Raw genomic sequence first — 25478 nt, 5'->3', positions numbered from 1 at the left:
AGTCAGCTTCAGTGGCCTGCAGTACAGCACTCTACCTGCTGTGCCACCCCGGCTCTTAGGTCAGATGACCAAGAAAACCCTGATACGGAGCTGGCAGGGGAAAAAAGCATTCTACCTGAGCAGACATCGGTCACGGCTCTGTTTCCCATTCACCTGTTCAGGCCCTTGCTACATAAAGCAAAGATGATCACTGGGCTGGCACAAATACTATCTGACTCTGACCAACAGGTGATTAAAGACTTGATGGATCCCTTGTTTTTGGAGCAAACATCAGAAGCAGTGGTGGTTCCTTTGCCTACGATGTTTGCTGACCTAATCACCTGTCAATAGGCTTCTTCAGGATCGGATTCCAACCCATCCTCAGTGGAGAAAACCGTATATAATGTGGCACCAGATTTAGCAAAATCTATTCAGGTGCCTTCCATTGACGTGCCAGTAGCAGCACTTCATTATTCGTCTAGCTTACCTGGGTATTCAGTTGGAGGATCATCGCTCTGAACAATCACTACAACAGGCCCACAAGGCAATGGCATGGGCAATTTGCACATCAACTACGGCGTCATTATTCTCCAGAACATCACTTATCTGGCTTTGCCATCTACAGAGACATCTGGAAGATGCACAACTGCGAGAGAACATAAATAAGTTAATTGCAGCAGCCCAATTAACAATAGCAATAGCATTTAGACTTATATACTGTACTGCTTCAGAGTGCTTTACAGCTCTCTCTAAGTGGCTTACAGAGAGTAAGCATATTGTGCCTAACAATCTGGATCCTCATTTTACCGACCTAATATACGTCGTTTCTTGTGGGGGGCTTCTAACATAGCCCTACCCATTGTCCGCGGTTACCCAATGTGGGAACTTCTGAAGGTCTTGCAATCACTCATGGAAACTCCATATGAACCATTGAGGGAGGCTGCTTTGAGTCACCTTACATGTAAGGTGGCATTTTTGGTTGCCATTACCTCAGCCAGGAGAGTGTCCGAGTTAGCGGCGTTATTGGTCAAGTCAGACATGTGCATATTGCATTCAGACAGAGTGATTCTAAGATTGGATCCGGCATTTTTGCTGAAGGTCAATACATGGTTCCATTGTGCATCCTTCATGCCTGGATGCTGAGGGAGAATGGGTACTGATCTTACCTGATACAACTCTTCTCCGAGATGTGGATATAGCATCTAACCCTGCCCATTATAGTCAAAGTAGACTGTGGGCTTCATTCAGGAGAAACATGTTTAGATTAAGGTTATATAGCACAACAGAGTCTGTCACTTCGCTTCTTTATTTCAAGCTGTCAAGCATAGCAACAGGAGCGTGACCTGAACAGCTTTGACAGACTCAGTCCAATCAGACGGCAGGCAAAAGTATCCCATGCCTGGATGCTATATCCACATCTCAGAGAAGAGACGTATCATGTAAGACCAATGCCCCTTCTATGCATGCACAAAAGAAAAAAACAAGATTGCGGCACTTATGGCGCTGCTGAGACGGTTTGGGGGTGTGGCAGTTCTGGGTTGCTGCTGGTTCCAGCGACCTATGCCACCAAGTTACTACTGGTTCTAAAGAATCGGGAGGAACCCACCTCTGATATAAAACCTGCAAGCATCTCTTGCTGCTTTCAGCGCCATAAAGGTCTGGTATGGGTTGATGCCTGTGGAGAAAAAGGCCACCAGGGTAACCATTGTCTTCAGAAACAAAACAAAATATGCAGACCTCTGCTGAATATAAACATACAGAAGAAAAGTACAGTCTAAAGTTTATTACTTTATCTATCTATCTATCTATCTATCTATCTATCTATCTATCTATCTATCTATCTATCTATCTATCTATCTATCTATCTATTTATTGGATTTGTATGCCGCCCCTCTCCGGAGACTCGGGGCGGCTAACAGCAACAATAAAACAGTGTACAATAGTACTGTAATTCAATCCTAAGAACGATTAAAAACCCATTAATATAAAAAACCAAACATACATACATACATACCATGAATAGAATTGTAAAGGCCTAGGGGGAAAGAGGATCTCATTTCCCCCATGCCTGACGGCAGAGGTGGGTTTTAAGTAGTTTACGAAAGGCAAGGAGGGTGGGGGCAATTCTAATCTTCGGGGGGAGTTGGTTCCAGAGGGCCGGGGCCGCCACAGAGAAGGCTCTTCCCCTGGGTCCCGCCAAGCGACATTGCTTAGTTGACGGGACCCGGAGAAGATCCACTCTGTGGGACCTAATTGGTCGCTGGGATTCGTGCAGCAGAAGGCGGTCCCTGAGATAATCTGGTCCGGTGTCATGAAGGGCTTTATAGGTCATAACCAACACTTTGAATTGTGACCGGAAACTGATCGGCAACCAATGCAGACTGCGGAGTGTTGGTGTAACATGGGCATATTTTATAATACTTTATAATATTCTGAAGCGCGTATGGTATATGCATGTATCCATGGACCACAAAAATCATAGTTGTTATCTTAGAAGCTTGTGGCAGGCTTAATTGCTGTCAAATGATAAGCGCTGCATGCCTATAAAAGCTCATCTGTGGCTGACTCTGAAATACTGAAGGTTGTATTTTATGACCAGTTAAAAATAAGACATCTGCTGTCATGGTTGGCAAGAACAAATATTATAAAGGCACCTTGCAGTCCGACTCAAAAGTTTTATTTCTGCACTAGAGAATGTTAGCAAACATTTTTTTTCCAAATTACTGATTCCACAGTGAGAGATAATCAGTATAAAAGATATGGCAATCAGCCAATTATTGTATCTAACAGATAATCTTACAGAGCTACCAAACTGTTGCTTGATCAAACAAGTATTGACTGCTGTGACTGGCGGTAGTTTTTCGAAGTGTCTGATCAGTCCCTTGCAATCTGAGATACAGTGTTCCCTCACTTTTCGCGGGGGATGCGTTCCGAGACTGCCCGCGAAAGTCGAATTTCCACGAAGTAGAGATGCGGAAGTAAATACACTATTTTTGGCTATGAACAGTATCACAAGCCTTCCCTTAACACTTTAAACCCCTAAATTGCAATTTTCCATTCCCTTAGCAACCATTCAGATTATTACTCACCATGTTTATTTATTAAAGTTATTAAAAAAATATTTATTAAAGGCAGACGAAAGTTTGGCGATGACATATGACATCATCGGGTGGGAAAAACCATGGTACAGTCATACCTCGTCTTACGAACCTAATTGGTTCCAGGGGGAGGTTCGTAAGACGAAAGATTCGTAAGACGAAACATTGTTTCCCATAGGAAACAGTGTAAAGTCAATTAATCCAGCAACCCCCCCAGCCCGGCTGTGACCTTTTAAAAGAGCCGCGTGGCTTCCCAGCCGTCTCCCGAAGCCGAACGCCAAACCCAAACTTCCGCGTTTGGCGTTCGGAAGCTGCTGGGAAGCCCCCCAGCCCGGCTGCCACCTTTTAAAATAGCTGCGCGGCTTCCCAGCAGCCTCCGAACGCCAAACCCGGAAGTTCGGGTTTGGCGTTCGTAACACGAAAAAAGTTCGTAAGAAGAGGCAAATTTTTTTCTGAACCCCGGGTTCGTATCTTGAGTTGTTTGTAAGACGAGGGGTTTGTATCTTGAGGTACCACTCTATAGGGAAAAACCCTGCGAAATATTTTTTAATTAATATTTTTGAAAAACCGTGGTATAGACTCTTCGCGAAGTTCGAACCCGCGAAAATTGAGGGAACACTGTATTCTGAAATCCAATGAGATTTCATGTTTCATGAAAAAAAGGTGTATTCAACTTTGCAACAGTGTTTCCACACTTTGGTTGAGAATTCACTTTAGCTTATTGCACATACTTGAGAAGTTTGCATGACATCTGAAAAGCTATGCCGTATTCTAATGGTAAAGAATCTGTGCCCGCCTAAGGACAAGAGATGACCTTGCAGAAGGTACGTGAAGACTAAATGTGAAAGAATAAAGTAAAATTGCTCTTTGGTATAAGAAGGGAGGGAAGCAGAAATGCTATTCATCTTTTAAGAATTTGTTATGATATACTATATCAATTAATAAAATTCTTCTTTTTTCTTACCTGCCTTACCTTGTGCCCTTTCCAGTTTAGTCTTCACTGGCTAGGTTTTTCCCCCCAAGGAGTACCGTAGTTCAACAATATAGCAAATAACATACTCAGGCAAATCACAAACTCTGTGTATTAATTTTGTATTAAATTTACTTCTTCCTCTTTTATTTCTCTTTTGATTCTTTTTATCCTTTCATGTAACAGTTTGTATTCCTTTCTTTTTCTATTTTTCTATAGCTGTAACTGCCCTTCATGTTCTCCTCCTTGTTGAGAAATGAGTCTAAAAAACAAACACATTTAATTTCTAATTTCACTATACTTTATTGATTTCCCCCTTCTCTTCATGGAAGTGAAAACTGCTGGTGGAGAGGTCTAAATTCTAGCATATATTTGATTAGACATTCAGGTCTTCCACTATTAAAAAAAAATGCCACAGAAAGCAATAAATAAGCGGATCTGTCTTTATAACTAAGGACTTGACGATGGAGAAAGAATGAAAAAGTAAAATATAAGTTTGGACCATGGGTTCATATACTGTATATCAAAGACAAACATCCCTTTTGAAACTGGGAGCATTGAGGAATATCAGAGGCAACATTGTAAAGAGACTTCCATAGGACATAATCATTCACAGCTTTGACTTTTCACCTTTACAATTGATTTCCATCCTATCCAATCTTTTTCTTATGCCCAAAGAGCTAAATAATAGAGCTGGAGAAGAAAATGGCATGGCTGATTTGGCAGTAGAGACAACAACAGAGAGGAGTTGGAACATCTTGTAGAGAAGAGCATATTGTTTGCTCTACATTTTATATCCTTCTTACTATTGTAGGATGGCTTGATTGGCAAGCTGATAGAAAGATGGGGGGGAAAGCCAATAAAGAAATTGGTTATTCTGATGGCTTTATCTTAGGGAACGCAATAATTGTAGCAAGAATGCTCTTTACTCTTACTGTTCTTTATAAATGGGCAAACTAAATTGCATATTTTGAAGACCTTTGGGCTATTCTAATATGGCTCCTCCTTTCCAATCAACTCATCCTGAGCCTCAGGCTTCCCAAACCCTACAGATGACGTCAACTATGAGTGACAGTGACTGAAAAGAGAAAGCTTTATTTGGCTCACTTGCTGAAGGCAAACCTAATCCCTGGTATTAGCACTTGTGTAAGAAAAATATATGTTGCTTCTTTGAGTTTCCCTTTTTTCACACCACCATAATAAAAGGTTTCAGTGTGCAAAATACTTCCTATGTGATAAAAAGTACGTTATGAACTAATCATAAAATTGGTTGCAAAAAATGTTTCAAAGATTCTTGCTTGTTTACACCCCAAATGCATTCAGTATCAGTTTACTGGATGTTTGGCCTGTGCAAACAGGCAGGTTGAAGTCTGCAGTGATATTGGCGTGCAGTCCCATATGCTGTTTTTTCTGAGAATGATTTCTTTTTGTAGTGTTGCTTCGCAGCTTAATATGTGTTGTGGTTAGCTCTGGCCCAGCTCCTGCCCCAAGGAATGTGCAGGTGGATGTGGGGGAAACATCCACATGCTGCAGGCCTGTTTTGCTCCTGATGGAATCTGCTGATGAACCCTTCTCTGACCAAGGAAGCGTGAGTGACAGGGAAGAGGGGAGTTTGGCAGACAGCCCAGGAGGAGATCAATCATCTGTATCATCCCTGGATTCTGAACAAGAATTAATGACACATCCACGCATGCGTAGAGTGATGCATAGAAACAACAACTGAATAATTATTACAAGAGAAAATGAGGCCACCTGTGGTTGGGTGGGGCTGCTGTAATTAGTGCTACAGATGAAAGTGCAGCTTGGTGTTTTAGCCTCATGGCAGTTTATCTGATTCATTGTTTCATCAAGATCATGGTTTTTGTGCTGTTCAAGATTGTGTGTGGACTCTCTGGACTTTAGAATTAGACTCAATTTCCCAGTTATTGGGTGAGCAATTGGATTGCATTTAACCTGTGCCTTGTGTGTACCAGAAAATCCCTTTGACATTTAAAAAGGGAGCTGTTTCTGTTTTTCTGTTTATAAAAACTTTTGGGTTTTCCTTTTATCGTGTGGTGTGTGTCTTCCTGGACTAATTACCCTGTAATTACGGGTGGTTGAAACACGCCGGCAGAACAATATGTAAATAATTTTGAGATTTTACAGATTGTGACTGTTGGAATCTATTATATCAAAATATCTATACCAAATCTGCCTTTTATCATGTAAATATGTAAAATTATTTTGTGGAAATAAAAAACAGAATTCCATGTCATAAATGCAATTTGTAACATCATCTACTTAGATAAAATAGTGATTGTAACGAAACTGTGGTCTAAAGCCCTTATTTGTTTAAAATTATTATTGTTAGCTCTTTTTTAGGGTTAATCTTTCTTTATAAATATTCAAGTGCAGTACATTTTAAAAATACATTTTAGAGCAAAATACAAATACCTTTAGAAATCATTTAGTGAGAGAGTTGTTATGGAATTCTTATGGTTTCATAAAAATAGAGGTGGACATATATTTGAGGTACATTTATGTAATGGCATTATATTTGTAATATAGTTGTAATATTTAGAAAATAGAAGTAAAATATCATCTGATAATTACAGTTTGATAGCCTTTAGTTTGGTGCTGTAGAAATATAACTTTTAAATTAGCTCTTTATGTTAAGATAAAACCCTTTAAATGTATTTGGAAAAAAATAAAACATTGAAATGTATAATCACATACTTTTAAAAAAGAAATTAAGGTTTGAATATAATGCACAGGTAAATAAAAGTCTTTGCAGTTACTGTTGGCCTCCTATACAAGCCTGGCATAGTCAATCAACTGTTAAAAACCAGGTTCACTGTTTAAAAAAAGATATAAAAACAAATTGTCTATCTTTCTGCCTGATCTCTTTTCAACTGCTAACACAATGGAAACAGTAGGTGATCAGTCAGTTCATTTGGTTTGTCAATGGTGGTTTTGTATAAATATTGGAAGGATAAGAAACAGAATTCGTACTGAAAAAATATGATTTCATCTGCCTCTTCTCTGCAGTTCCATGCCTCATGCTGCGGTGTGAAATTCTCATTTTACACACTTTGCAGGCGGAGCACATGAATTATGCATTGAGCAAGAGAAATCTCCTGCTTCAGCTCCTATATGCATTTACCCAGGTTCTGTCTCTATTATCAAGATGAATTGAAAATAGAGAAATGTTTGATGGGATATGGCTTAACTTCTTTGTTTAGCATTCAGCTATGGGCTCCATTTTCTTCTCTAAGGGGGAAACATGTTTATTTTATATGTATTCTATCTGGATTGTAATTTTAAAGAGAGAACAGAGATATTAGTGTTCTAAGTTCAATTTCAGTTAAAGTTCCTGTAAATGGAGAACGTCAGCATTGGTAAGCGTGTTGGCTTTAAATATTTTTTTTTAAGTTTTAAAAATAATGAATAAGCTTGGCAAGCTTAAAATGCTGTGGCCACAGTTTCTATTTGTAAAAATAAAATAAAGGGTGGGAAGAATTGGAGACTCAATAATAGATTATAAAACACTTTGTATATTCAGCTGGCTGCTAGTTCATTTTGGAGCACAGATCAAAATCCTGCAGAAGGGCTAACTCAACTCCAGGTGGCAGTTTTAGGGACTTTATTGTACTAGTGGACAAGGAAATATCTCCAAATGAGCAGGCTCATCCATTGGTTATTGTGTCTCTTTCTCTCAAACTCCTACCAGAGTCATATACAGTGGTACCTCATGATACGAACTTAATTGGTTCCAGGAGGAGGTTCGTAAGGTGAAAAGTTTGTAAGACGAAACAATGTTTCCCATAGGAATCAATGTAAAAGCAAATAATGAGTGCAAATCCTTCAGGAAAATCCCAAACTTTAGAAGGGAGGCGAACAGAGGGCAGGGAGGAGCAGCTAAAGGAGGCGGGTGGAAGAAGCAAGGCTAGGCTAAAGGGTGAGTGGGAAGGAAGAAAGGCAAGGGGGGCGCCCCTCCCTTTTCTTTCTTCAAAAGACACCTTTTCAGTGCCTGTGCAAGCACACTGTTCTCCTACTTTTTTAAATGCAAACTCTTTCCCCCTCCAAGCCGCCCCTCCCTTTTCTTTCTTCAAAAAAGGGGGGAAAAAGAAACCCCTTCATCCCAGCAGCAGCGGCTTGGGTTCATAAGGTGAAAATAGTTCAGAAGAAGAAGCAAAAACATCTTAAACACCGGGTTTGTATCTCAAAAAGTTCGTTAGAAAAGGCGTTCGTAAGATGAGGTACCACTGTACTTTGTGGCAGGTTTCCAAGAAATATGTGACTGGGGGGGGAAAGACTTTCCTGGAAATATTGGTTGGTCTGTCGGTCATATTGAGAGCTTCCTGGTTCAAAATGGGGCACCATCTTTTAATTCCTCATTAATACCTTTAAACTCTATGTTGAAGTACTTCAGCCTTTTTTCTATTTGGCTTGACAATACAGTGTTCCCTCGATTTTCGCGGGTTCGAACTTAGCGAATAGCCTATACCACAGTTTTTCAAAAAATATTAATTAAAAAATACTTTGTGTTTTTTTCCTATACCATGGTTTTTTCCGCCCGATGACGTCATACGTCATCACCAAACTAATAATTTTTGCAAACAAATAACAAAAGAAATAATTATTGTTAATAAATAATTATGTTTATAAATATCAGGATCACTAAGTGTCTTATTCAATGGTGAGTACCACTAATAATGGTGAGTAAATGGCTGTTAAGGGAATGGGAAATGGTAATTTAGGGGTTTAAAGTGTTAAGGGAAGGCTTGTGATACTGTTCATAGCCAAAAATGGTGTATTTACTTCCGCATCTCTACTTCACGGAAATTCGACTTTCGCGGGCGGTCTCGGAACGCATCCCCCGCGGAAATCGAGGGAACACTGTACTTTAAATGTTGGTGAGGCCTTTCTGTCTTTGCTTTCTAAGCCAGAGCAGATGGCAACATATGATAAAAGTGTTTTTCCTGTAGCCTGAATGCAAAGATACCACGCACAGCAGAAAAATCATATTCATTTGCCACTTTAATCCAGTTTTCCCATTCCAAACCCATCCTTCCTGAAAGTCAAAGCTCTCAGAGATGTAGAGAGGCTTTAAATGGAGGAATGAATGCCAAATAGTATGCCAAAAAGGATGTGAACTTTCCTGCCATTAGAATTCAGATTGCCTTCCTACCAGTGTTCCACTTATATATGAAAATGTTTTAAGTTGATTCTTTTCTCCATTTCTCTTCATTTTAGATTTTGCTACCACCAGTTTGCTATTGAATGTTAATGTTTATTCCTGCTTGGAACATTTTTGTGTTTTGTTACGGTGACACCCAAAAAGTGACACATACGTTGCAAAAGAAGTAAACTGAAATGTAAATAAAAATATTCTCAGTATGTGTGAGTAGAGTGGTAGTCCTCGATTTATGACCATATAAGCCCAAAATTTCCATTGCCAAAAAGGGAGTTGTTAAATGACTTTTGCCCCATTTTGTGACATTTTCTGAGTTGTTAAGCAAATCACTATAGTTGTTAAATACATCATGTGGTTGTTAAGTGAATCTGGTTCCCCCCATTGACTTTGCTTGTCGGAAGCTGACTAGCAAGGTTACAAATGGTGATTATATGACTCTGGGACAATACAACTATCATAAATACATTGTCAGTTGCCAAGTGCCCAATGTTTCACTATGGGAAAGCTACAACAGTCATAAATGTGAAAAATGGTCATAATTCATTTTTTTCTGTGCCAATGTAACTTCGAACTGTCATTAAATGAATGGTTACAAGTAGAGGACACCTGTACTTCCTAGCTGATAGAAGGTAGACAACAGTATGTTAGCTTAAAAGGTAATAGATAAATTAGATATACTGTCTTGCTATAAACTAATAGGAGTAAACTGGGAATAAACATAGGTGTTGGTTGTGGAAGTATTAGTAAATTAACTTTCCCACAGAATAATTAGAAGAAGGATGTGGAAGCTGCTTGGAAAAGAGTAAAATTTGTATTGCAGAATGACATGTAAGTGAGTGAACTTAGACATAGAACTTAGAATAACTTTATTATTTATTATTTAAAATGGTTTGAAGGGATGACAGACTTCCAGAGTTATTTACAACCAAGTTTCATTGCAACTGGTTCACCTTTTCAGTTGTTGTGCTGTCCTGCAGTCATATGACTCATTTGCAGTACAGTGTTCCCTCGATTTTTGCGGGTTCGAACTTCGCAAAAAGTCTATACCACGGTTTTTAAAAAATATTAATTAAAAAATACTTTGCGGTCCCCCCCCCACCACGGTTTTTCCTGCCCGATAATGTCATATGTCATCACCAAACTTTCATCCACCTTTAATAAATATTTTTTTAAATAAACTTTAATAAATAAACATGGTGAGTATTAATCTAAATAGTTGCTAAGGGAATGGGAAATTGAAATTTAAGGGTTTAAAGTGTTAAGGGAAGGCTTGTGATACTATTCATAGCCAAAAATAGTGTACAGTGGTCCCCCGATTATCGCGAGGGTTCCGTTCCAGGACCCCTCGCGATGATCGGTTTTTCGCGAAGTAGCGGTGCGGAAGTAAAAACACCATCTGTGCATGCGCAGATGGTGTTTTTACTTCCGCCGCAGCAGCGAGGAGCCGAAGATTGGGGTTTCCCCGCCGCCCATGCAAACTCCTCGCTGCTGCCGCGCCCGCCGCTTGTCCGCCCGCCGCTTGTCCGCCCGCCGCTTGTCCGCCGCCTGCCTGCCCACGCGCCCGCCCTTCGCCCGCCCACGCCCTTCGCTCGCGCCGCTTCCCAGCTGAGTCCTGAAGCGAACTTCCGCGTTTGGCTTCAGGACTCAGCTGGGAAGCGGCGCTGGGGTTTCCCCGCCGCCCACGCAAACTCCTCGCTGCTGCCGCGCCCGCCGCTTGTCCGCCCGCCGCTTGTCCGCCGCCTGCCCGCGCGCCCGCCCTTCGCCCGCCCACGCCGTTCGCTCGCGCCGCTTCCCAGCTGAGTCCTGAAGCGAACTTCCGCGTTTGGCTTCAGGACTCAGCTGCGAAGCGGCGCTGGGGTTTCCCCGCCGCCCACGCAAACTCCTCGCTGATGCCCGCCGCTCGCCCTCCCGCCAGCAAGAGGGAGAAGACCCAGGGAAGCCGCCCAGCAGCTGATCTGCCCGGCGCCATCTACGCATGCGTGGCCATAGAAAAAAGGGCGCGCATGCGCAGAAGGTGTTTTTACTTCCGGGTTGAAAAATCGCGATATAGCGTTTCGCAATGATCAAGATCGCAAAACTCGGGGGACCACTGTATTTACTTCCGCATCTCTACTTCGCGGAAATTCAACTTTTGCGGGTGCTCTCGGAACGCATCCCCCGCGAAAATTGAGGGAACACTGTATTGCAGTATTTTGGGGGGCTAGTTTCTGGTTCTGGAAACATTGCCCATTGGGGAAAATGGAACTAGAGTATGATCCTGAAGTAGAATCATAAGGAAACATATGTTTCACTTAGCAACTGCTTCACTTAACAATTGATTTGCTGGTCCCAGTTGTCTTATCTAAATGAGGATTATCTGTTTGCTACTATTTTTTCATGCTTTTAATTTCTTGGGCTATTTCTTTCTCCTTTTCTACATACTGCTTAATTAAAAAAAAGATATTTACATGTGCTTTCAATTAAATGTTATGTTAGCTGGTTTCCAGAACATATGTTAGCAGATTTTTTTATTGTGTATTCAGTTTTATGAATTATAATTAATTATAGTGTTCATGTTTCAGATTGGAACATAAACAAACAAACCTAAGATTAATTCTAGAACTGTTCAATGATATCCACATTTGAGGCAATTGTATAATAATTTAAACTGTAATTAAGTCTTTTTGCTTTTTCTGAAATTTAGTTAGCTAAACTCGAGTGATTATTTTTCTCAAAGTGAACTTACCCATAGGGTTTAGCAAATGTTATCCTGGTTAACTAATTTTAATATTTGTGGTAGCTAGCTTCCTGCACTAGCAGTGAAAAGAACTTTTTGATTGATTTATTTTACCATCCATTCACACAATCATTCAGAATGGCGTATGTGTTAAAACAACATTAAACCACAACACTCAAAATTTAATAATAGATCCAGTTTATAAAAGTAGCATTGCCAGGATAATTCACCTAGCCTCCTGCCCCAAGCACCTGGGGAATGGAACCCTAGGTCTTCGGTGCCTGAGGAATGTCTAACAGGTAGGATAAAAGAAATTATGGGAGAATCATTTCCACATTCTCCTAAAATTGCAAGTCATCCCATTTAAATTTGTAATGTACAGATAACAAGACAAGGTCTTGAGATATATGGTTTTGGGCATGCAAATCATTCATGGTAACCAGCAAAATACAGGTGATTATATTTACTGAATTTTGTAGTTGTAATTGATATTTCAAATCATAATATGATTTTTCTCATCATTCCTATCACCCATTTCCTCCCATGTTGACTGTATGACTGTAACTTGTTGCGTATATCCTAAGATTTTTATTAATATTGCTTCTTCATTGCTTATTTGACCCCTATGACAATCATTAAGTGTTGTACCACATGATTCTTGACAAATGTATATTTTATTTTATGTACGTTGAGAGCATATGCACCAAGACAAATTCCTTGTGTGTCCAATCACACTTGGCCAATAAAAATTCTATTCTATTCTATTCTATATGTAAATATATTGATGGTGGTTTTGAATGTCTTTTGCAATATTTAGCAGTTTTACCCTACATAGAGACAGCAATGGATTTTGTGTGCCATCTCAATATAAGCGGGGTGAACCCTGGAGGAAGCATGCATCATATTCCTGATATACTGTATATTGTATTATAACACTTCAAATAGGTTACAACTTCGTTAAGTAATCTGTGCCAGAATTCATGGCAAGCTATGACAAGGCATCTCATTTTCACATGAGAAGAATACTCTTGTGATATATTACAGTGTAACCTAGGGGATAATTGATTCATTTTTTAAATGTGTCTGCTCTATCTTTGTTATAGATATTGCTCTCCTTCTCAAAGGAGACTAAGATATTGGTTATGTATGCTGTAACAAGTACAGTTTTTGAGGATAATGTTTCAGAGTTTTAAAGAATGGTTTGTTTTTTTATTCTAAAATATTATTGTTAAAAACTAACAGTTTTTTTCCTCTCTTTTTGCATGTTGGTAGGCTAATTTATGTTTAAGACTTTTCTTTACTGGATTTTAGGTCTTTTGCTATTAAGTAAAGAAAAAATCATAACCTTTAATGTGATTCTTCCTGCCTTTATGGATGCCTCCACATAATTTTTTTTTTTGAAGCAATGCAGTCTGGGTTATTTGTTCAGTTGAATATTTGATAATGAAATCTCAATTCTGAGACTTATAGAATCCAACAAAAATCAAATTTTATTCCTACTGTTATCTGGCTTTAGCTCTCATTTGTTCTCTATCCTGCAGTGGAACCAGCCTTCATAATGGGTTTGAGGAACAAGTCAGTCCATTTGCATGCTTGCCAGGATCCACGCAGTGTAGCCCAGATCTGACTCATTCCTTCAGAGGAAAGGTCATGGCTGGACTCCCTCCTGATGAAAGCTTCCTTTAGGCCTAAATTAGGAATTAAATATTTTTTTAAAAATAGATTACTTTAGGAAGAGAGAGCTTTCTATCAGGCGGGATCGCTTTACTTCAAACAACAGCCCTTTCAGGGCTCCACTTGAACTCATGGAGACCTAGCAGCCGGGCAGATTGGAAAGCAGCATGTTGATCGGGTAGGAAATAATCCCCGCTCCCCCTGAGTTCATCCTGTGAGTCCGCAAGTCTAAAATTCCCACGTGGTATAAACAGTGTTCATAGACCCACAGGGTGAGGCAGGCAGTGGCCATTTTTCTCCGACCACACAGTCTTTACTGGGGGCAGCTATTTTAACTATCGCGGTGGGACTTCCAAACCCCATCTCCTCCAACAGTATGCTATCCAGTAGCACCAATGAAGACATGATGGGGGGAAAGAGGAGCAAGAAGACCAATAGAGATCTGCTGGATGCCTCTTCCCCGAATCATTCACCTATATGCTCAGAACGTTGGACCTCTAGGTCTGGGAGATCGTACATGGGGGCATCGCAAGAACAGGCAGCCATCCAGGCAGAACAGAGATGCAATAGGGTCCTCCAGAAACCCTGCAATAGAGCACAGGCAGAGGCGGAGGCAACTCTTATCCCAAAAACGGGCAGAGGACAACAGCCCATGCCCATAGAGGGGGATCCCATGGCACTAATGCCACTAACATTCCCAGAGCAAATGAGAATCTATGGGGAGCAGCAGAACAGCAGAAAACAGAGAGTAGTCAGGACTCAGACACCTGCAGTGGCTCAAGAAGTGAGAAGCCGACTCCTGGCAGAAGTGGAGATTAGTGTCAGGTCCCATAAGGGGCACTTTCTCTTTGGCGAGACCTTGGAACCCTTCCTGGTGGAGACTAGTGATAAACGAAAGGTTTTATCAGCGGTGACTAGGAAAGGACTCCCCAGACCCACACCATACAATTTCTGGTCCTTTCATGCATCCGACTACAGCTCAGTCCCATTCTCCAGGGGCCAAGGTCAGTATTATCAATACCTCTCCCATCAGAGACCCTCAGATGGGATCCAGGGGGAAGAATTATTGAAGACAATCACGGGGGGCTCCTTCGGGATGACCCTTCCGCAGGTGTAAGTGGTAGCAGGCGATCTATCCTAGACTTCATAGGGGGCAGGCTGACCAAGTTCTAGTCAGTTTGGGAGCATTCCACATAGGACAACTGGGTACAGAACACCGTGTGCAGAGGCGTGGAACTGGAATTATCCTGAAATCCACCAGATTCCTTTGTTTGTTGCTCAGTATCCAAGATCCCCTTCAAACTCTGTGTTTCATCGATCTCAAGAACTCATTCTTCCATCTTTCTGCACATGTCCGATACACCCATTGGAACCAAACATTGGTATGCTCTGGACATGCGTAGAGCACTCAAAATGTATCTACACAGCAAAAACACCTCAGAAAGGTGGAGGCTCTCTTCGTTGGCTTCTACCCTAGGTCCTGAGGAGATTGAGCTTTGTCAGCCACCATAGGTCGCTGGTTCAGAAGTACCATTGCTAAAGCCTCTGAGCTGGTTTCCCTGCTTGTACCTGAGGGCCTCACAGCACATTCCACCAGAAGTGTGGCCACCACTGCAGCCTGGACAACATAGGCATCCTTAGAGGAAGAATGTCGAGCGGCCACATGAGTTCACCCTTCTCAGTTCATTTGCCACTACAGAAATGATTCCTATGCTTCTGCTGACACCACCTTCAACAGGAGAGTATTACAACAAGTGGTGAACATTTAACAGTGTGATAAGACGCTCCCTCCCCCGGGACCTCTGCTTTGGTATGTCCCATTCTGAAGGCTGGTTCCATTCCAGGATGAAGAATAGGCGTTGTTCCTTACCTGAACGCCTCTTTTCATCCAATGGGACCAGCCTTCAGTTCCCGTCCCTTACTATATCAGTAGTATATTCGTGTGTGAGTTATTTTAGCACATTAGGTATTATAAGGTTTTTTGTTTTCTCCAAGTTGGGCGAGGGAGTCCACTCAGCCATGTATTTGGCACTGAGTCGCCACACTTGAGTCTAATCTTCATGATGCGTCAGATCTGGGCTACACTGGGCGGATCCTGGCAATCATGCAAATTGACTGATTGGTTACTCAAGCTGATTGGTCAAGGGCAAACCCATTCTGAAAGCTGGTTCCATTGGATGAAAAGAGGTATTCAGGTAAGGAACAATGCCTAATTTATACACATATTCAAATGGCGAAGCACAAGATTGGCCATTCTGGAACTTTTCAAATTTTAGTTACCATATTTGGAATGTGCTGGATTAAGAAATGTGAGTTTAACTTTAGAGAAGGAAAGCCAAACGGAATGCTAAATAAATAACCTCAGGGTTGTAGTGAAGAAAAAACCCGTGATACCAGAAATTGAAAATGTAGTGTCTTATAAACTAAACCAAAGCCACCATAAATTATTTTTAGAACACTACAAAAAGCTTATAGTACAACAATGTGATTAATGTAGAACATTAATCCAGGCCTGTAAAAATTGGCTCACGTTATGGTATAATACTACTCAATAAGAATATTGCATTGTGTAGAGCTTCAGGCAAATAATATTACAGTTATGGTGTTGAAGGAATTGCAGCACTTACGAACTCTTACTCTGTGAAGCTTGTTAAAATAGAGGGCATAGAGTTTTTATTTTTTTTATAAAACTATGAGAAATGTTTTTACGCAGTGATAAAAACCATCAAACATTCATACATTTTTTGCAGAAGGAAGCAGAACATTTGCAAGAGAAGGAAACCACTAAAGAAGATATCTCGCTCTTAGATTTGGATGACTGTAAGTACTTGAGATATTTGCCTTTGATTTTGTTATTTATATATATTTGGCCATTCCAATTAAATTAGTTGAATTCATTTTTGGAAATAAGGGTACTTTCCTTAAGTTATGCAATGTAATAACTAATTTCAAAAATCCTGTTTCATATATTCAAATCTCTAATTATTCTTTCTAATAGAGTTAATGTGAAAATCTCATTTTTATTTCTGTAATAATAATAGACCATATAAGCCTAAATATATATTTATAATTCAGTAGCATTATAAATGACAATATAGATAATATTTATGATATTCTTATTCAAAAATATTCCTGTGATGACTGGGAAAAATGTAGCCTCAATTATAAAACAAAAACAACAAAAACATTAAATTTTGGAAATGAGGTTTTTTTTAAAACGACTCTTTAAATTGACAGCTCCATCTTTCACAATATGAAACTTGGAGAGGGTAACGGGAAAGAAGAAACTGGTATATATTGACCCCACTTCTGCAAAATACACATATTTATTTTTATCGTGCCCATTGTATTGTATTGTAAAGTACAAAAATCTGAGCCTTTAAAAATGGTCAGACTCTCTCAATCTCTGTCTCTTTCTCTCTCTCCTTCTCTCTCTCTCCCCAAATATTACATTTCCATGTTTTATTTTCAGCTCTATACATATATTATAAAGCATTATCAGCACAAATTTTATTACAAATTTACAGTATACAGTAGACAATGTATGTGGTTTTTCAGACATAAAAGTTGCACTATTAAAAAAAGAATGAAGATTATACATTTGGAAGAGAGGCCATTGAATCTAACACTTAATGTCAGGATTCAGCTTAAATCATCACTGGCAGTTGGTTGTTCAGTCTCTATTTGAACATATCCAGCTGAGGGGAGCCTGCCACCTCTCTAGATAATTTGTTTCGCTGTGGAAGTTTCTTCCTAACATTCAATTAGAATTCACCTTCCTGAAATGTAAGACCAAATAAAACTGTCCATATGTAATGTCATTATATGATACAACTTCACTTGGAATACTGGGCACAGTTCCGTTAACAATACCTTGGAGAGCATAGTGAAGAGCTGGAAAGGAGGCAGAAAACAGCAATCAAAATGATTAGAGTATAGAATGCCCTCTTTGCAATGAAAAAAATACATAATTTGAGGTATTTTAACTTTATTTATTTATTTATTTTATTTATTATTTTATTTATTTATTTATTTTGTCCAATACACAATGAGGGTTTTAGTGGGTATATATCTATATACACATAGTAAAATACATGATGAAGGTTACAGAGGAGATACTCATAGTAAAATATATCTGAGAAATAATAGAATAGAAGGTATAGGAATAGAACATATCAATGAAAGAATAGAAGAAGAGATATAGGAATAGAAGAAAGATATAGGAGATATAGGAGAGCCATAGGACAGGGGACGGAAGGCACTCTAGTGCACTTGTACTCGCCCCTTAAACTTAAAGCAGGAGTAGATAAAAAGTGATACAATAGAAATTTGTAAAATCATATACAGCATAAAAATGTGGTCATATACAGTAGATTTTTTCTCAGAATCGAGAACTTGAGTGTATAGTTACTGAACCTAAATGTGGTAAAATGAGGACTAATAAAAAGAATTTATTTTCAGAGCTGAAAAGTTATCAGATATGGTGATGGCATTTAGATGATTTTAAAAGAAGACAAATGATTGGAAGAGAGAAGCCATCAATCTTGATGACTATAAATCACTTACTCCAAATCTTTAGTACAATTTTGTAGGGAGTAACTAGTATCCAGAGATTGTGCTTTCAGGACCTTGTGACATAGAATACTGGGTTAGATGGGTGAAGTGATATGGGAGAACTCTTATTTTCTTACGTTGCCATAGAACCATAGTTTTAGTCATATGATTTATTTATACATGTATTCTATTTTAATTATTTTTCTTAATCACATTTTTTTCTTCAGTCAGCCCTGCACCAGCTCTTACTACCTTTTGCAAACCATCAATTCTCTCTCCCATCTTAACAGCAGACCTAGAAGGTTTAAGTTTATCAAGTTCTTCAGTCATTGATGTAAGTAATTATGAACAGATTTATTTTTATGTTTGTAAATGTGTTTGCACCTTCAACAATTTATTATTTGGACTGTTTGTCTTCTCTTTAATATATTTGAAAGTGGAAAGCAGGGACAACAACAGATTTTGAGTGAGTTTAAAATGCTTCAGTTTATATAATGTATCCATAGAAGATAATTTTATAAATTAGTATTACAGATTTTTTTTTAAACAAAAGCATTTTCTGCAACATTATGTAATTTTTTTTCTACCATAATTTGTATCAACTTTTATAAGGAGTTTCTATGGAATAAAGAGCTCACATTATAGTCTGACTATATTATGCTACATAGTTAAAGGGATATTGCATGCTAATAAGAAACCTGAAGATTGTGAGTTTTAGAAAAACAATAGTGATTGTCAAAACATAAACTATTCTCAGTACATTATGACTCAAAATTTTGTTCTGGGCGTTTGACAGCCACACAGCAGTAAATTCCTTAGTTGCTGCATTGGTCAATTGAACTGATTGCCTTTCTCTTGTGTTTTTTTATTAAGAAATCTAGTGGCATTTACTTCTGCTATGTGTATATTAAGTTTGATAGTTCGTATATACACATTGAGAAATCTTCACTGTAAAACAATAAAACCAACATATCACAGTTATGTGCAATTTTCATCTTACCTAAAATTTAAAATTTTCAGACACAAAACTTTATAGTTTCATAACACTGCCAGTACTAAACCAGTCTGCAAGAAAAACATAATTATTACATGGTTTTTTAAAAAAGATCATTTGTCTGGATGCTACAGATGTAGTATTATGAGGGGAAAAAAGAAGGCCATAGAGACAATGCTTTTATTTAGATCAATAGAATTTGTAAAATATAATTCCAAGCTTTTGAGATTCAAGAAAGGAAAATTAGGAAAATTGGTTGGGCTATCTGGTTGGAAGAACTGGATGCTCTAGCATTGGTTCCCAGAGATCTATAAATTCACCTTCATGTCTTAGAATCCTGCTATAGACTAACTAAATTTATTATTGCTATAGACTAACTAAATTTATTATTATCCATGTTTCATGAACAGCATCATCATCCATATTGATCAACAAAATAAAAATCCATAAAGGTAGTACTTTATTGGATCTACTTTAAATTTTCCATGTAGACTGGTACAAATACTTCAATATAAACTTTCATGTTTTTGACATTCAAGCTGCCAGTTGTTTTGTACCACTTCAGTTGACCTAATAGAAATATTGCCTCCGTGGATTTTGTATTGATCTTATTTAAATTCTGTGATCTGTATGGCAATTTATTATTTATAATAAAGTAGTTTTATTCCTATAAAACTAGTTAATCCTATGTACGTAATATTTGCGTGCCACTATTTGTTGTTGCTTACATTAGATGTGATAAATACTATAAAGTTCATGGAATCTAGTGAATATAAAACAGAAAAAGTATGAAATAGAGGATAAAAGATCTAAAGTGGAACCTTTTTAGTGTACTTACTTACAAGAGTATATATACTAAGAGTACACTTTTACTTACATCATGTAAAACCAATGGTTCCTATTAATTTACAATATCTGTATATGTTTCTCGTTTTTCTTTTTATTCACACTAATCATATAAGAAAGTGGATATTCTTCTAACGTTTGCCTTGTTTTGTAGAAAGGATGCTGGGTTCAAGTGTTTTGGGCAAAAGCACCAGAGAGAAATTGTGACTATTGATTGATTGATTGATTGATTGGATTTGTATGCCGTCCCTCTCCGGAGACTCGGGGCATCTAACAGCAATAATAAAACAGCATGTAATAATAATCCAATACTAAAAACAGTTAAAAACCCATTATTATAAAAACCAATCATACATACAGACATACCATGCATAAAATTGTAAAGGCCTAGGGGGAAAGAGTATCTCAATTCCCCCATGCCTGGCGGCAGAGGTGGGTTTTAAGCAGCTTACGAAAGGCAAGGAGGGTGGGGGCAATTCTAAACTCTGGGGGGAATTAATTCCAGAGGGCCGGGGCCGCCACAGAGAAGGCTCTTCCCCTGGGTCCCGCCAAGCGACATTGTTTAGTTGACGGGACCTGGAGAAGACCCACTCTGCGGGACCTAATTGGTCGCTGGGATTCATGCAGCAGAAGGCGGTCCCTGAGATAATCTGGTCCGGTGCCATGAAGGGCTTTATAGGTCATAACCAACAGTTATAGAGTTATATTTGTTAGGAAAAGATCATTAAATTGATCTAATACATTACTTAGTGCAGAACCCTTACATCAGCACTGAGAATTCACCATCGTTTAAAGGCAGAAATATTATGAGGCTTGAAGAATTTTTTCAGGTGTGTCTTTCAGATGGAATGAGGTACTGCCATTGGAAAGAGGAACCTGAGAAGTCATCAAGGAAAAACTTCTTGGATTCTTAAGATATGTGTTAGCCTTAGCACAGGGAAATACCTAAAATGGGAAAAGTTTGATTTTTAAATTACACAGTTCTTTAAAGAGAGTACTCTTTCAGACATGACACTTTTCTTAGAAATATTTTCATGTTGAGAAGGAAAAATTGAATGGAAATAGGAACCATTTGACCATGTTAAGAAACTAAGATACAATGTTCTGAATGTCAAATAGTGTCAAGTATCAACTACGCTTATTTATGTAAGATTGAAAAATTCCTGGCAAAAGCACGTCATCCTTTCAAGCTATATAACTCTCACACAATGGCTGAAATCAAATGAAGGTGGTGAATACCTTTGTTGATTCTGACTTATTTCATCAAACAAAGGTGCTGATTCTGCTTAGTTTTGAAACTTTGAAAGAAGCATCCACCCTTTTTGTTAAATACAAAGCAGGATCCCTGAATTATTTCTGTCTTCATAATCTAGAATTGTAAGCTAGGGTTTCTTCTTGGCTTAGAATATTCACTTTATTTTATTTTATTTTATTTACCCTTATCAAAGCTATTTAGTTTTTTCTTATAACAATATTTTTCAATGTACCTGATTTTAGAAATGCAGAAAAATACTTAGCTTGCTTTATTTATTTCTTTTAGTACTTTTTAATTTTCTTGTTGTCCAGCAGCTCTCTTAAGTGCTTCTTATCTTGGGTGCACATAGAAAAACATGTTATACTTGGTCTTAATTTTATTAGCAGTCTTCAGCTGAAAAAACCTTTTGCATTTGTTTCATGCTGATTGGTACTCCTATTTTTCTCTTGTTTGGTCACAATTCTTACCTAATCTTAATTATCCTTTATCTTCATGAATTGGCTGGTGACATCTTGTACAAAATGGTCCTTTTCTGACTTACTTACCAGATTTATCTGCCATCTATTTCGTGGTTCAATGCGATTCTGAGCGGCTAGATTTACAATATCAGTATTTACTTATGTATACTGGAGTTGACCATCTGTTTTTTTGGATGTTGGTACATTTGATCTTCTATTTTTCTTTTCACTTTTTTATATGAACAAAACTTTAATTTTTAAAGATTCCTTTTATTTCTTTGCTTATTAATATTTCAGTATCATATTTTCATAAATTAGAACATATGATAAATTTGATAAAAGCACCAAAAACAACATGACATAACTAAAAGGTTTTAAATAGCCAATTAAAAGAGGCATATCTTAGTTTTCATTTCATAATTTTTATTTAACATTTTGGCCTTGTAGAATGCATCAGCTTTAAAAACAGACAAAGCCAGGTTAGAAATAAGTTTAATTAAAAAATGATAATACTCCACAACTTGAAACAAAAACAATGCCAGTGAAATGTAACTCTTTGAATAATGATGTCCCCAAAGATCCTCTGCAGATTTAATTACCCGATAAGTTGTTGAAGAACTCCTTTAGATAGTTAGGTTCTAATATGGATTTGTTAATGATTTTAATATTAATATAGCACTGTCATTTGAATCCAAAGTTCCTAATTTCCCAGTTAAGGCAGTATGATCTTAATATGACAGAAATTTTCTGGTACATTTTGCATCATGAAAATTTTTGGTCTTTCTGCAAGTATGGCCTTATATAAAACTCATTCAAGTAGTCAGGTGAATCATGACTAAAAATATGATTTAAGAGCTTGTTGTTTCTATTTGATTCATTGCTTGTATCAAACATTTGCTTCTAGCACTTCTTAGAATTATGTCTAGGACTATGGTTGATTCCATAACTAGATTCTAATACAATCAGTAAATCTGTTCTTTGGTGTTGTGATTACAGTCTTGTGAGGATTCTTTCTTTGTGAAGTAGACCAACTTTCCTATCCAATTTGAATTAACATGCATTTCAAGTTAACACCCTTTTGAAATTAGGACACAATTCTACCCCTTCTTCAACAAAGTTGATCAATTTCGATGTGTACTCCTAAAGACTAATCTGAAATTGCATTCTTTTGAATTAGGACAAGAAATTAGTCTTCTAAGTACTTTAGATAATGTTGCCCATTGAAAGTCATCAGCAGAATATGTAGAATCAAGAGCAAAGCTAGATGGTATCTTTCATTAAATTTGGTCTGCTATCCAAAGCCTCAAGGATATCGTGATGCTGAATCTCTCACTTTGCCAAGATTTAGGGTTGATATTCCTGGAGGGGTCTGTAATATGGTAAATGATTTAGCATTACCAGATAAATGGTCAAAGCAATGGAAACTGCAGTTTAAAGTTTCCAAATGTAAAATAATGCACTTGGGGAAAAGGAATCCTCAATCTGAGTATTGCATTGGCAGTTCTGTGTTAGCAAAAACTTCAGACGAGAAGGATTTAGGGGTAGTGATTTCTGACAGTCTCAAAATGGGTGAGCAGTGTGGTCGGGCAGTAGGAAAAGCAAGTAGGAAATAGGAAATAGTATAAGGGCAGACTAGATGGACCATGAGGTCTTTTTCTGCCGTCAGTCTTCTATGTTTCTATTTTATATGCAGTCATCTCTCCCTAGTCCTATCTCGGTTCCAATATTGTAAACTGTTTGGAGACAAATCACCTCAAGGCAAAACTTTCAGTGAAAGCAGAGATTCCTGCATACTTCTTTTATTATTTAAATTATATCAACCTATAATTCATTTGTGATTGGGTAGATCTATAGCTGACAGATACGATTGGTGCTGCTTGTTTATTTATTTTTATTCATAAAAATCAGACATATAAGGGCACAGCAAAATTAATACAGTGAAACATTTTAACATAGTGTAAACTGAGTTAAAAGCTCTAAAAGCAAAATGACTGATCAAGTAACATGTATCTTAAAAATTAAGTCAGAACAACCACCTGGTGCAAGTTGCAAAGGATGTTGCAACTATATGACATAAAATCCAGCTTTTCATACTTTTGTTTCATATAGGATGCAAGTAGCAAATAAAGGGGTTTGCAACATGATATGTTTTGTTATTTGGAGTGAAGGCTAATGGAAGGTTCAGGATGGTGTTCCATAATCTATTTATTACAATAAGGAAGATTAAGGATACAGATCCCCATATATAGACTTTCTATTGAAAATGACTTGACTATCATAGCAAGGAGAATTACTTGCCACTATTAGGATCATAAAAGCCCTTTGTCAGGTGCAATGATTTATCTTCAATTATAGAGATTATAAATTCAAGTTGTAAATTATTGTATTTTTCTGCAATACAATATCTTTCTAATTTTTGTATCCTTTTAAATTTTAAAAGGCCCAATTTAACTAATAGAGAGCTATTAATAGAATTAAGATTGCTTATATTTGCACCTTATTCAGAAGTATCAGAAATTTTAAGTACTACACATGGAAATATATTTGTCAAAGTAGGGTTGTTGTTAATAAATTTCTATTTAAAGTTTATACATATCAGAAAACATAAATATATATAAAAATTAGGATAATAGTGCTATCTTCTAGATAATTTACACATATATTCATATATAAGTCATATATAGTAAATTTTAGTACAAGATTCCTTTCAAATATTTTTAATGTAAAATGTAAGAAATGCATTTTTAATTCTTGTTTTACCTTTGTTGATATTTTCTTTGGAAAATGAAGATCCAACATTTTTGTCAATAGGATTAGTCTCTTTAAAATTGCAATCACATCTTTCTAAGGTAACATTTACGTCCTCACATCTTTAGCATCTATCAGACATGACATGGGACATATTCATTGACCCTAAAAATTTTCATCAGACTCATGCACTGAAAGGGGGCAGCCCCAGTCAGACAAGAGGCTCATTTCAATTTTAACAGCGGTAATTAAAGGTTAATTCACTGAGTCAGGATTAACGAGGAAAGTACAAATGATAGGCAAGCAGCTGCCTTTATAATACAAGATTAGAACAATGCAATTACAATCAGAATTAGAAAAAATCAACTTCCTGAAAGGTTCTGTAATGAATGAACTGCATTTCTCTGCTGTTAATTGTGCTACTTAAAGATGAGGATGGTACAACAATAATTTTATTGTGATATTTCTTGATCAGCTGTGCATAACAAGGTAGTATTCTAGATTCAGCCATCACAGCTGATACTTTGAAAATCACTAACAGCAGTTAAAACAACAATTATTGCCATTAAAGCATAGCAAGTTGGTTAAAACAGAATATTCAAACTTAACACATAAGCCCTACACAATATTTGCTCTTATTAATGGATTAGGTTTTTAAACATACTTGATATGATTTTAGTAAATATAAGGATTAGAACATTCTTGCAGCTGCTGTTCCTTTTTATGATAGTAATGTTCTATTGTAATAAAGAGAAGTAAAATAGCTGGTTATTGTGAGATCTGTTTTTGTGTATGTTTTACCTTATGTACCTTGTCTCTACATAACAGGGATTAAAGAACAGGGAAATATTATGTTAAAGCAATAATTATTTTAATTTTAAATTCATTTAAAGATATTTTAAACTCATTTTGAAGCAACTTTGAAAATATTTTCACTAGATCTATATCTTTTTAAATGGTCTATTTCTTAAAATTGATGACATTTAATTTTGTTAGGTATCATAGGATTC

The 25478-nt window shown here is 37.5% G+C and overlaps 1 protein-coding gene across 2 annotated transcripts in view; it reads left to right on the top strand.

The window, feature by feature from the left end:
• Positions 1 to 25478, top strand: part of AP3B1 (adaptor related protein complex 3 subunit beta 1) — a 187579-nt gene that overhangs the window by 99913 nt on the left and 62188 nt on the right. For both annotated transcript variants that reach the window (XM_070743219.1, XM_070743220.1), the window contains exons 21-22: positions 16364 to 16433; positions 18395 to 18501. In XM_070743219.1, coding sequence (XP_070599320.1) covers positions 16364 to 16433; positions 18395 to 18501 — 177 coding nt within the window. The remainder of the gene's footprint in view (positions 1 to 16363; positions 16434 to 18394; positions 18502 to 25478) is intronic.

This window comes from Erythrolamprus reginae, chromosome 2, assembly GCF_031021105.1.
Source record: "Erythrolamprus reginae isolate rEryReg1 chromosome 2, rEryReg1.hap1, whole genome shotgun sequence".
Taxonomy (NCBI): domain Eukaryota; kingdom Metazoa; phylum Chordata; class Lepidosauria; order Squamata; family Dipsadidae; genus Erythrolamprus; species Erythrolamprus reginae.
Note: the sequence above shows the minus strand (reverse complement) of the source record. Positions and strands in the feature narration are given on the sequence as shown.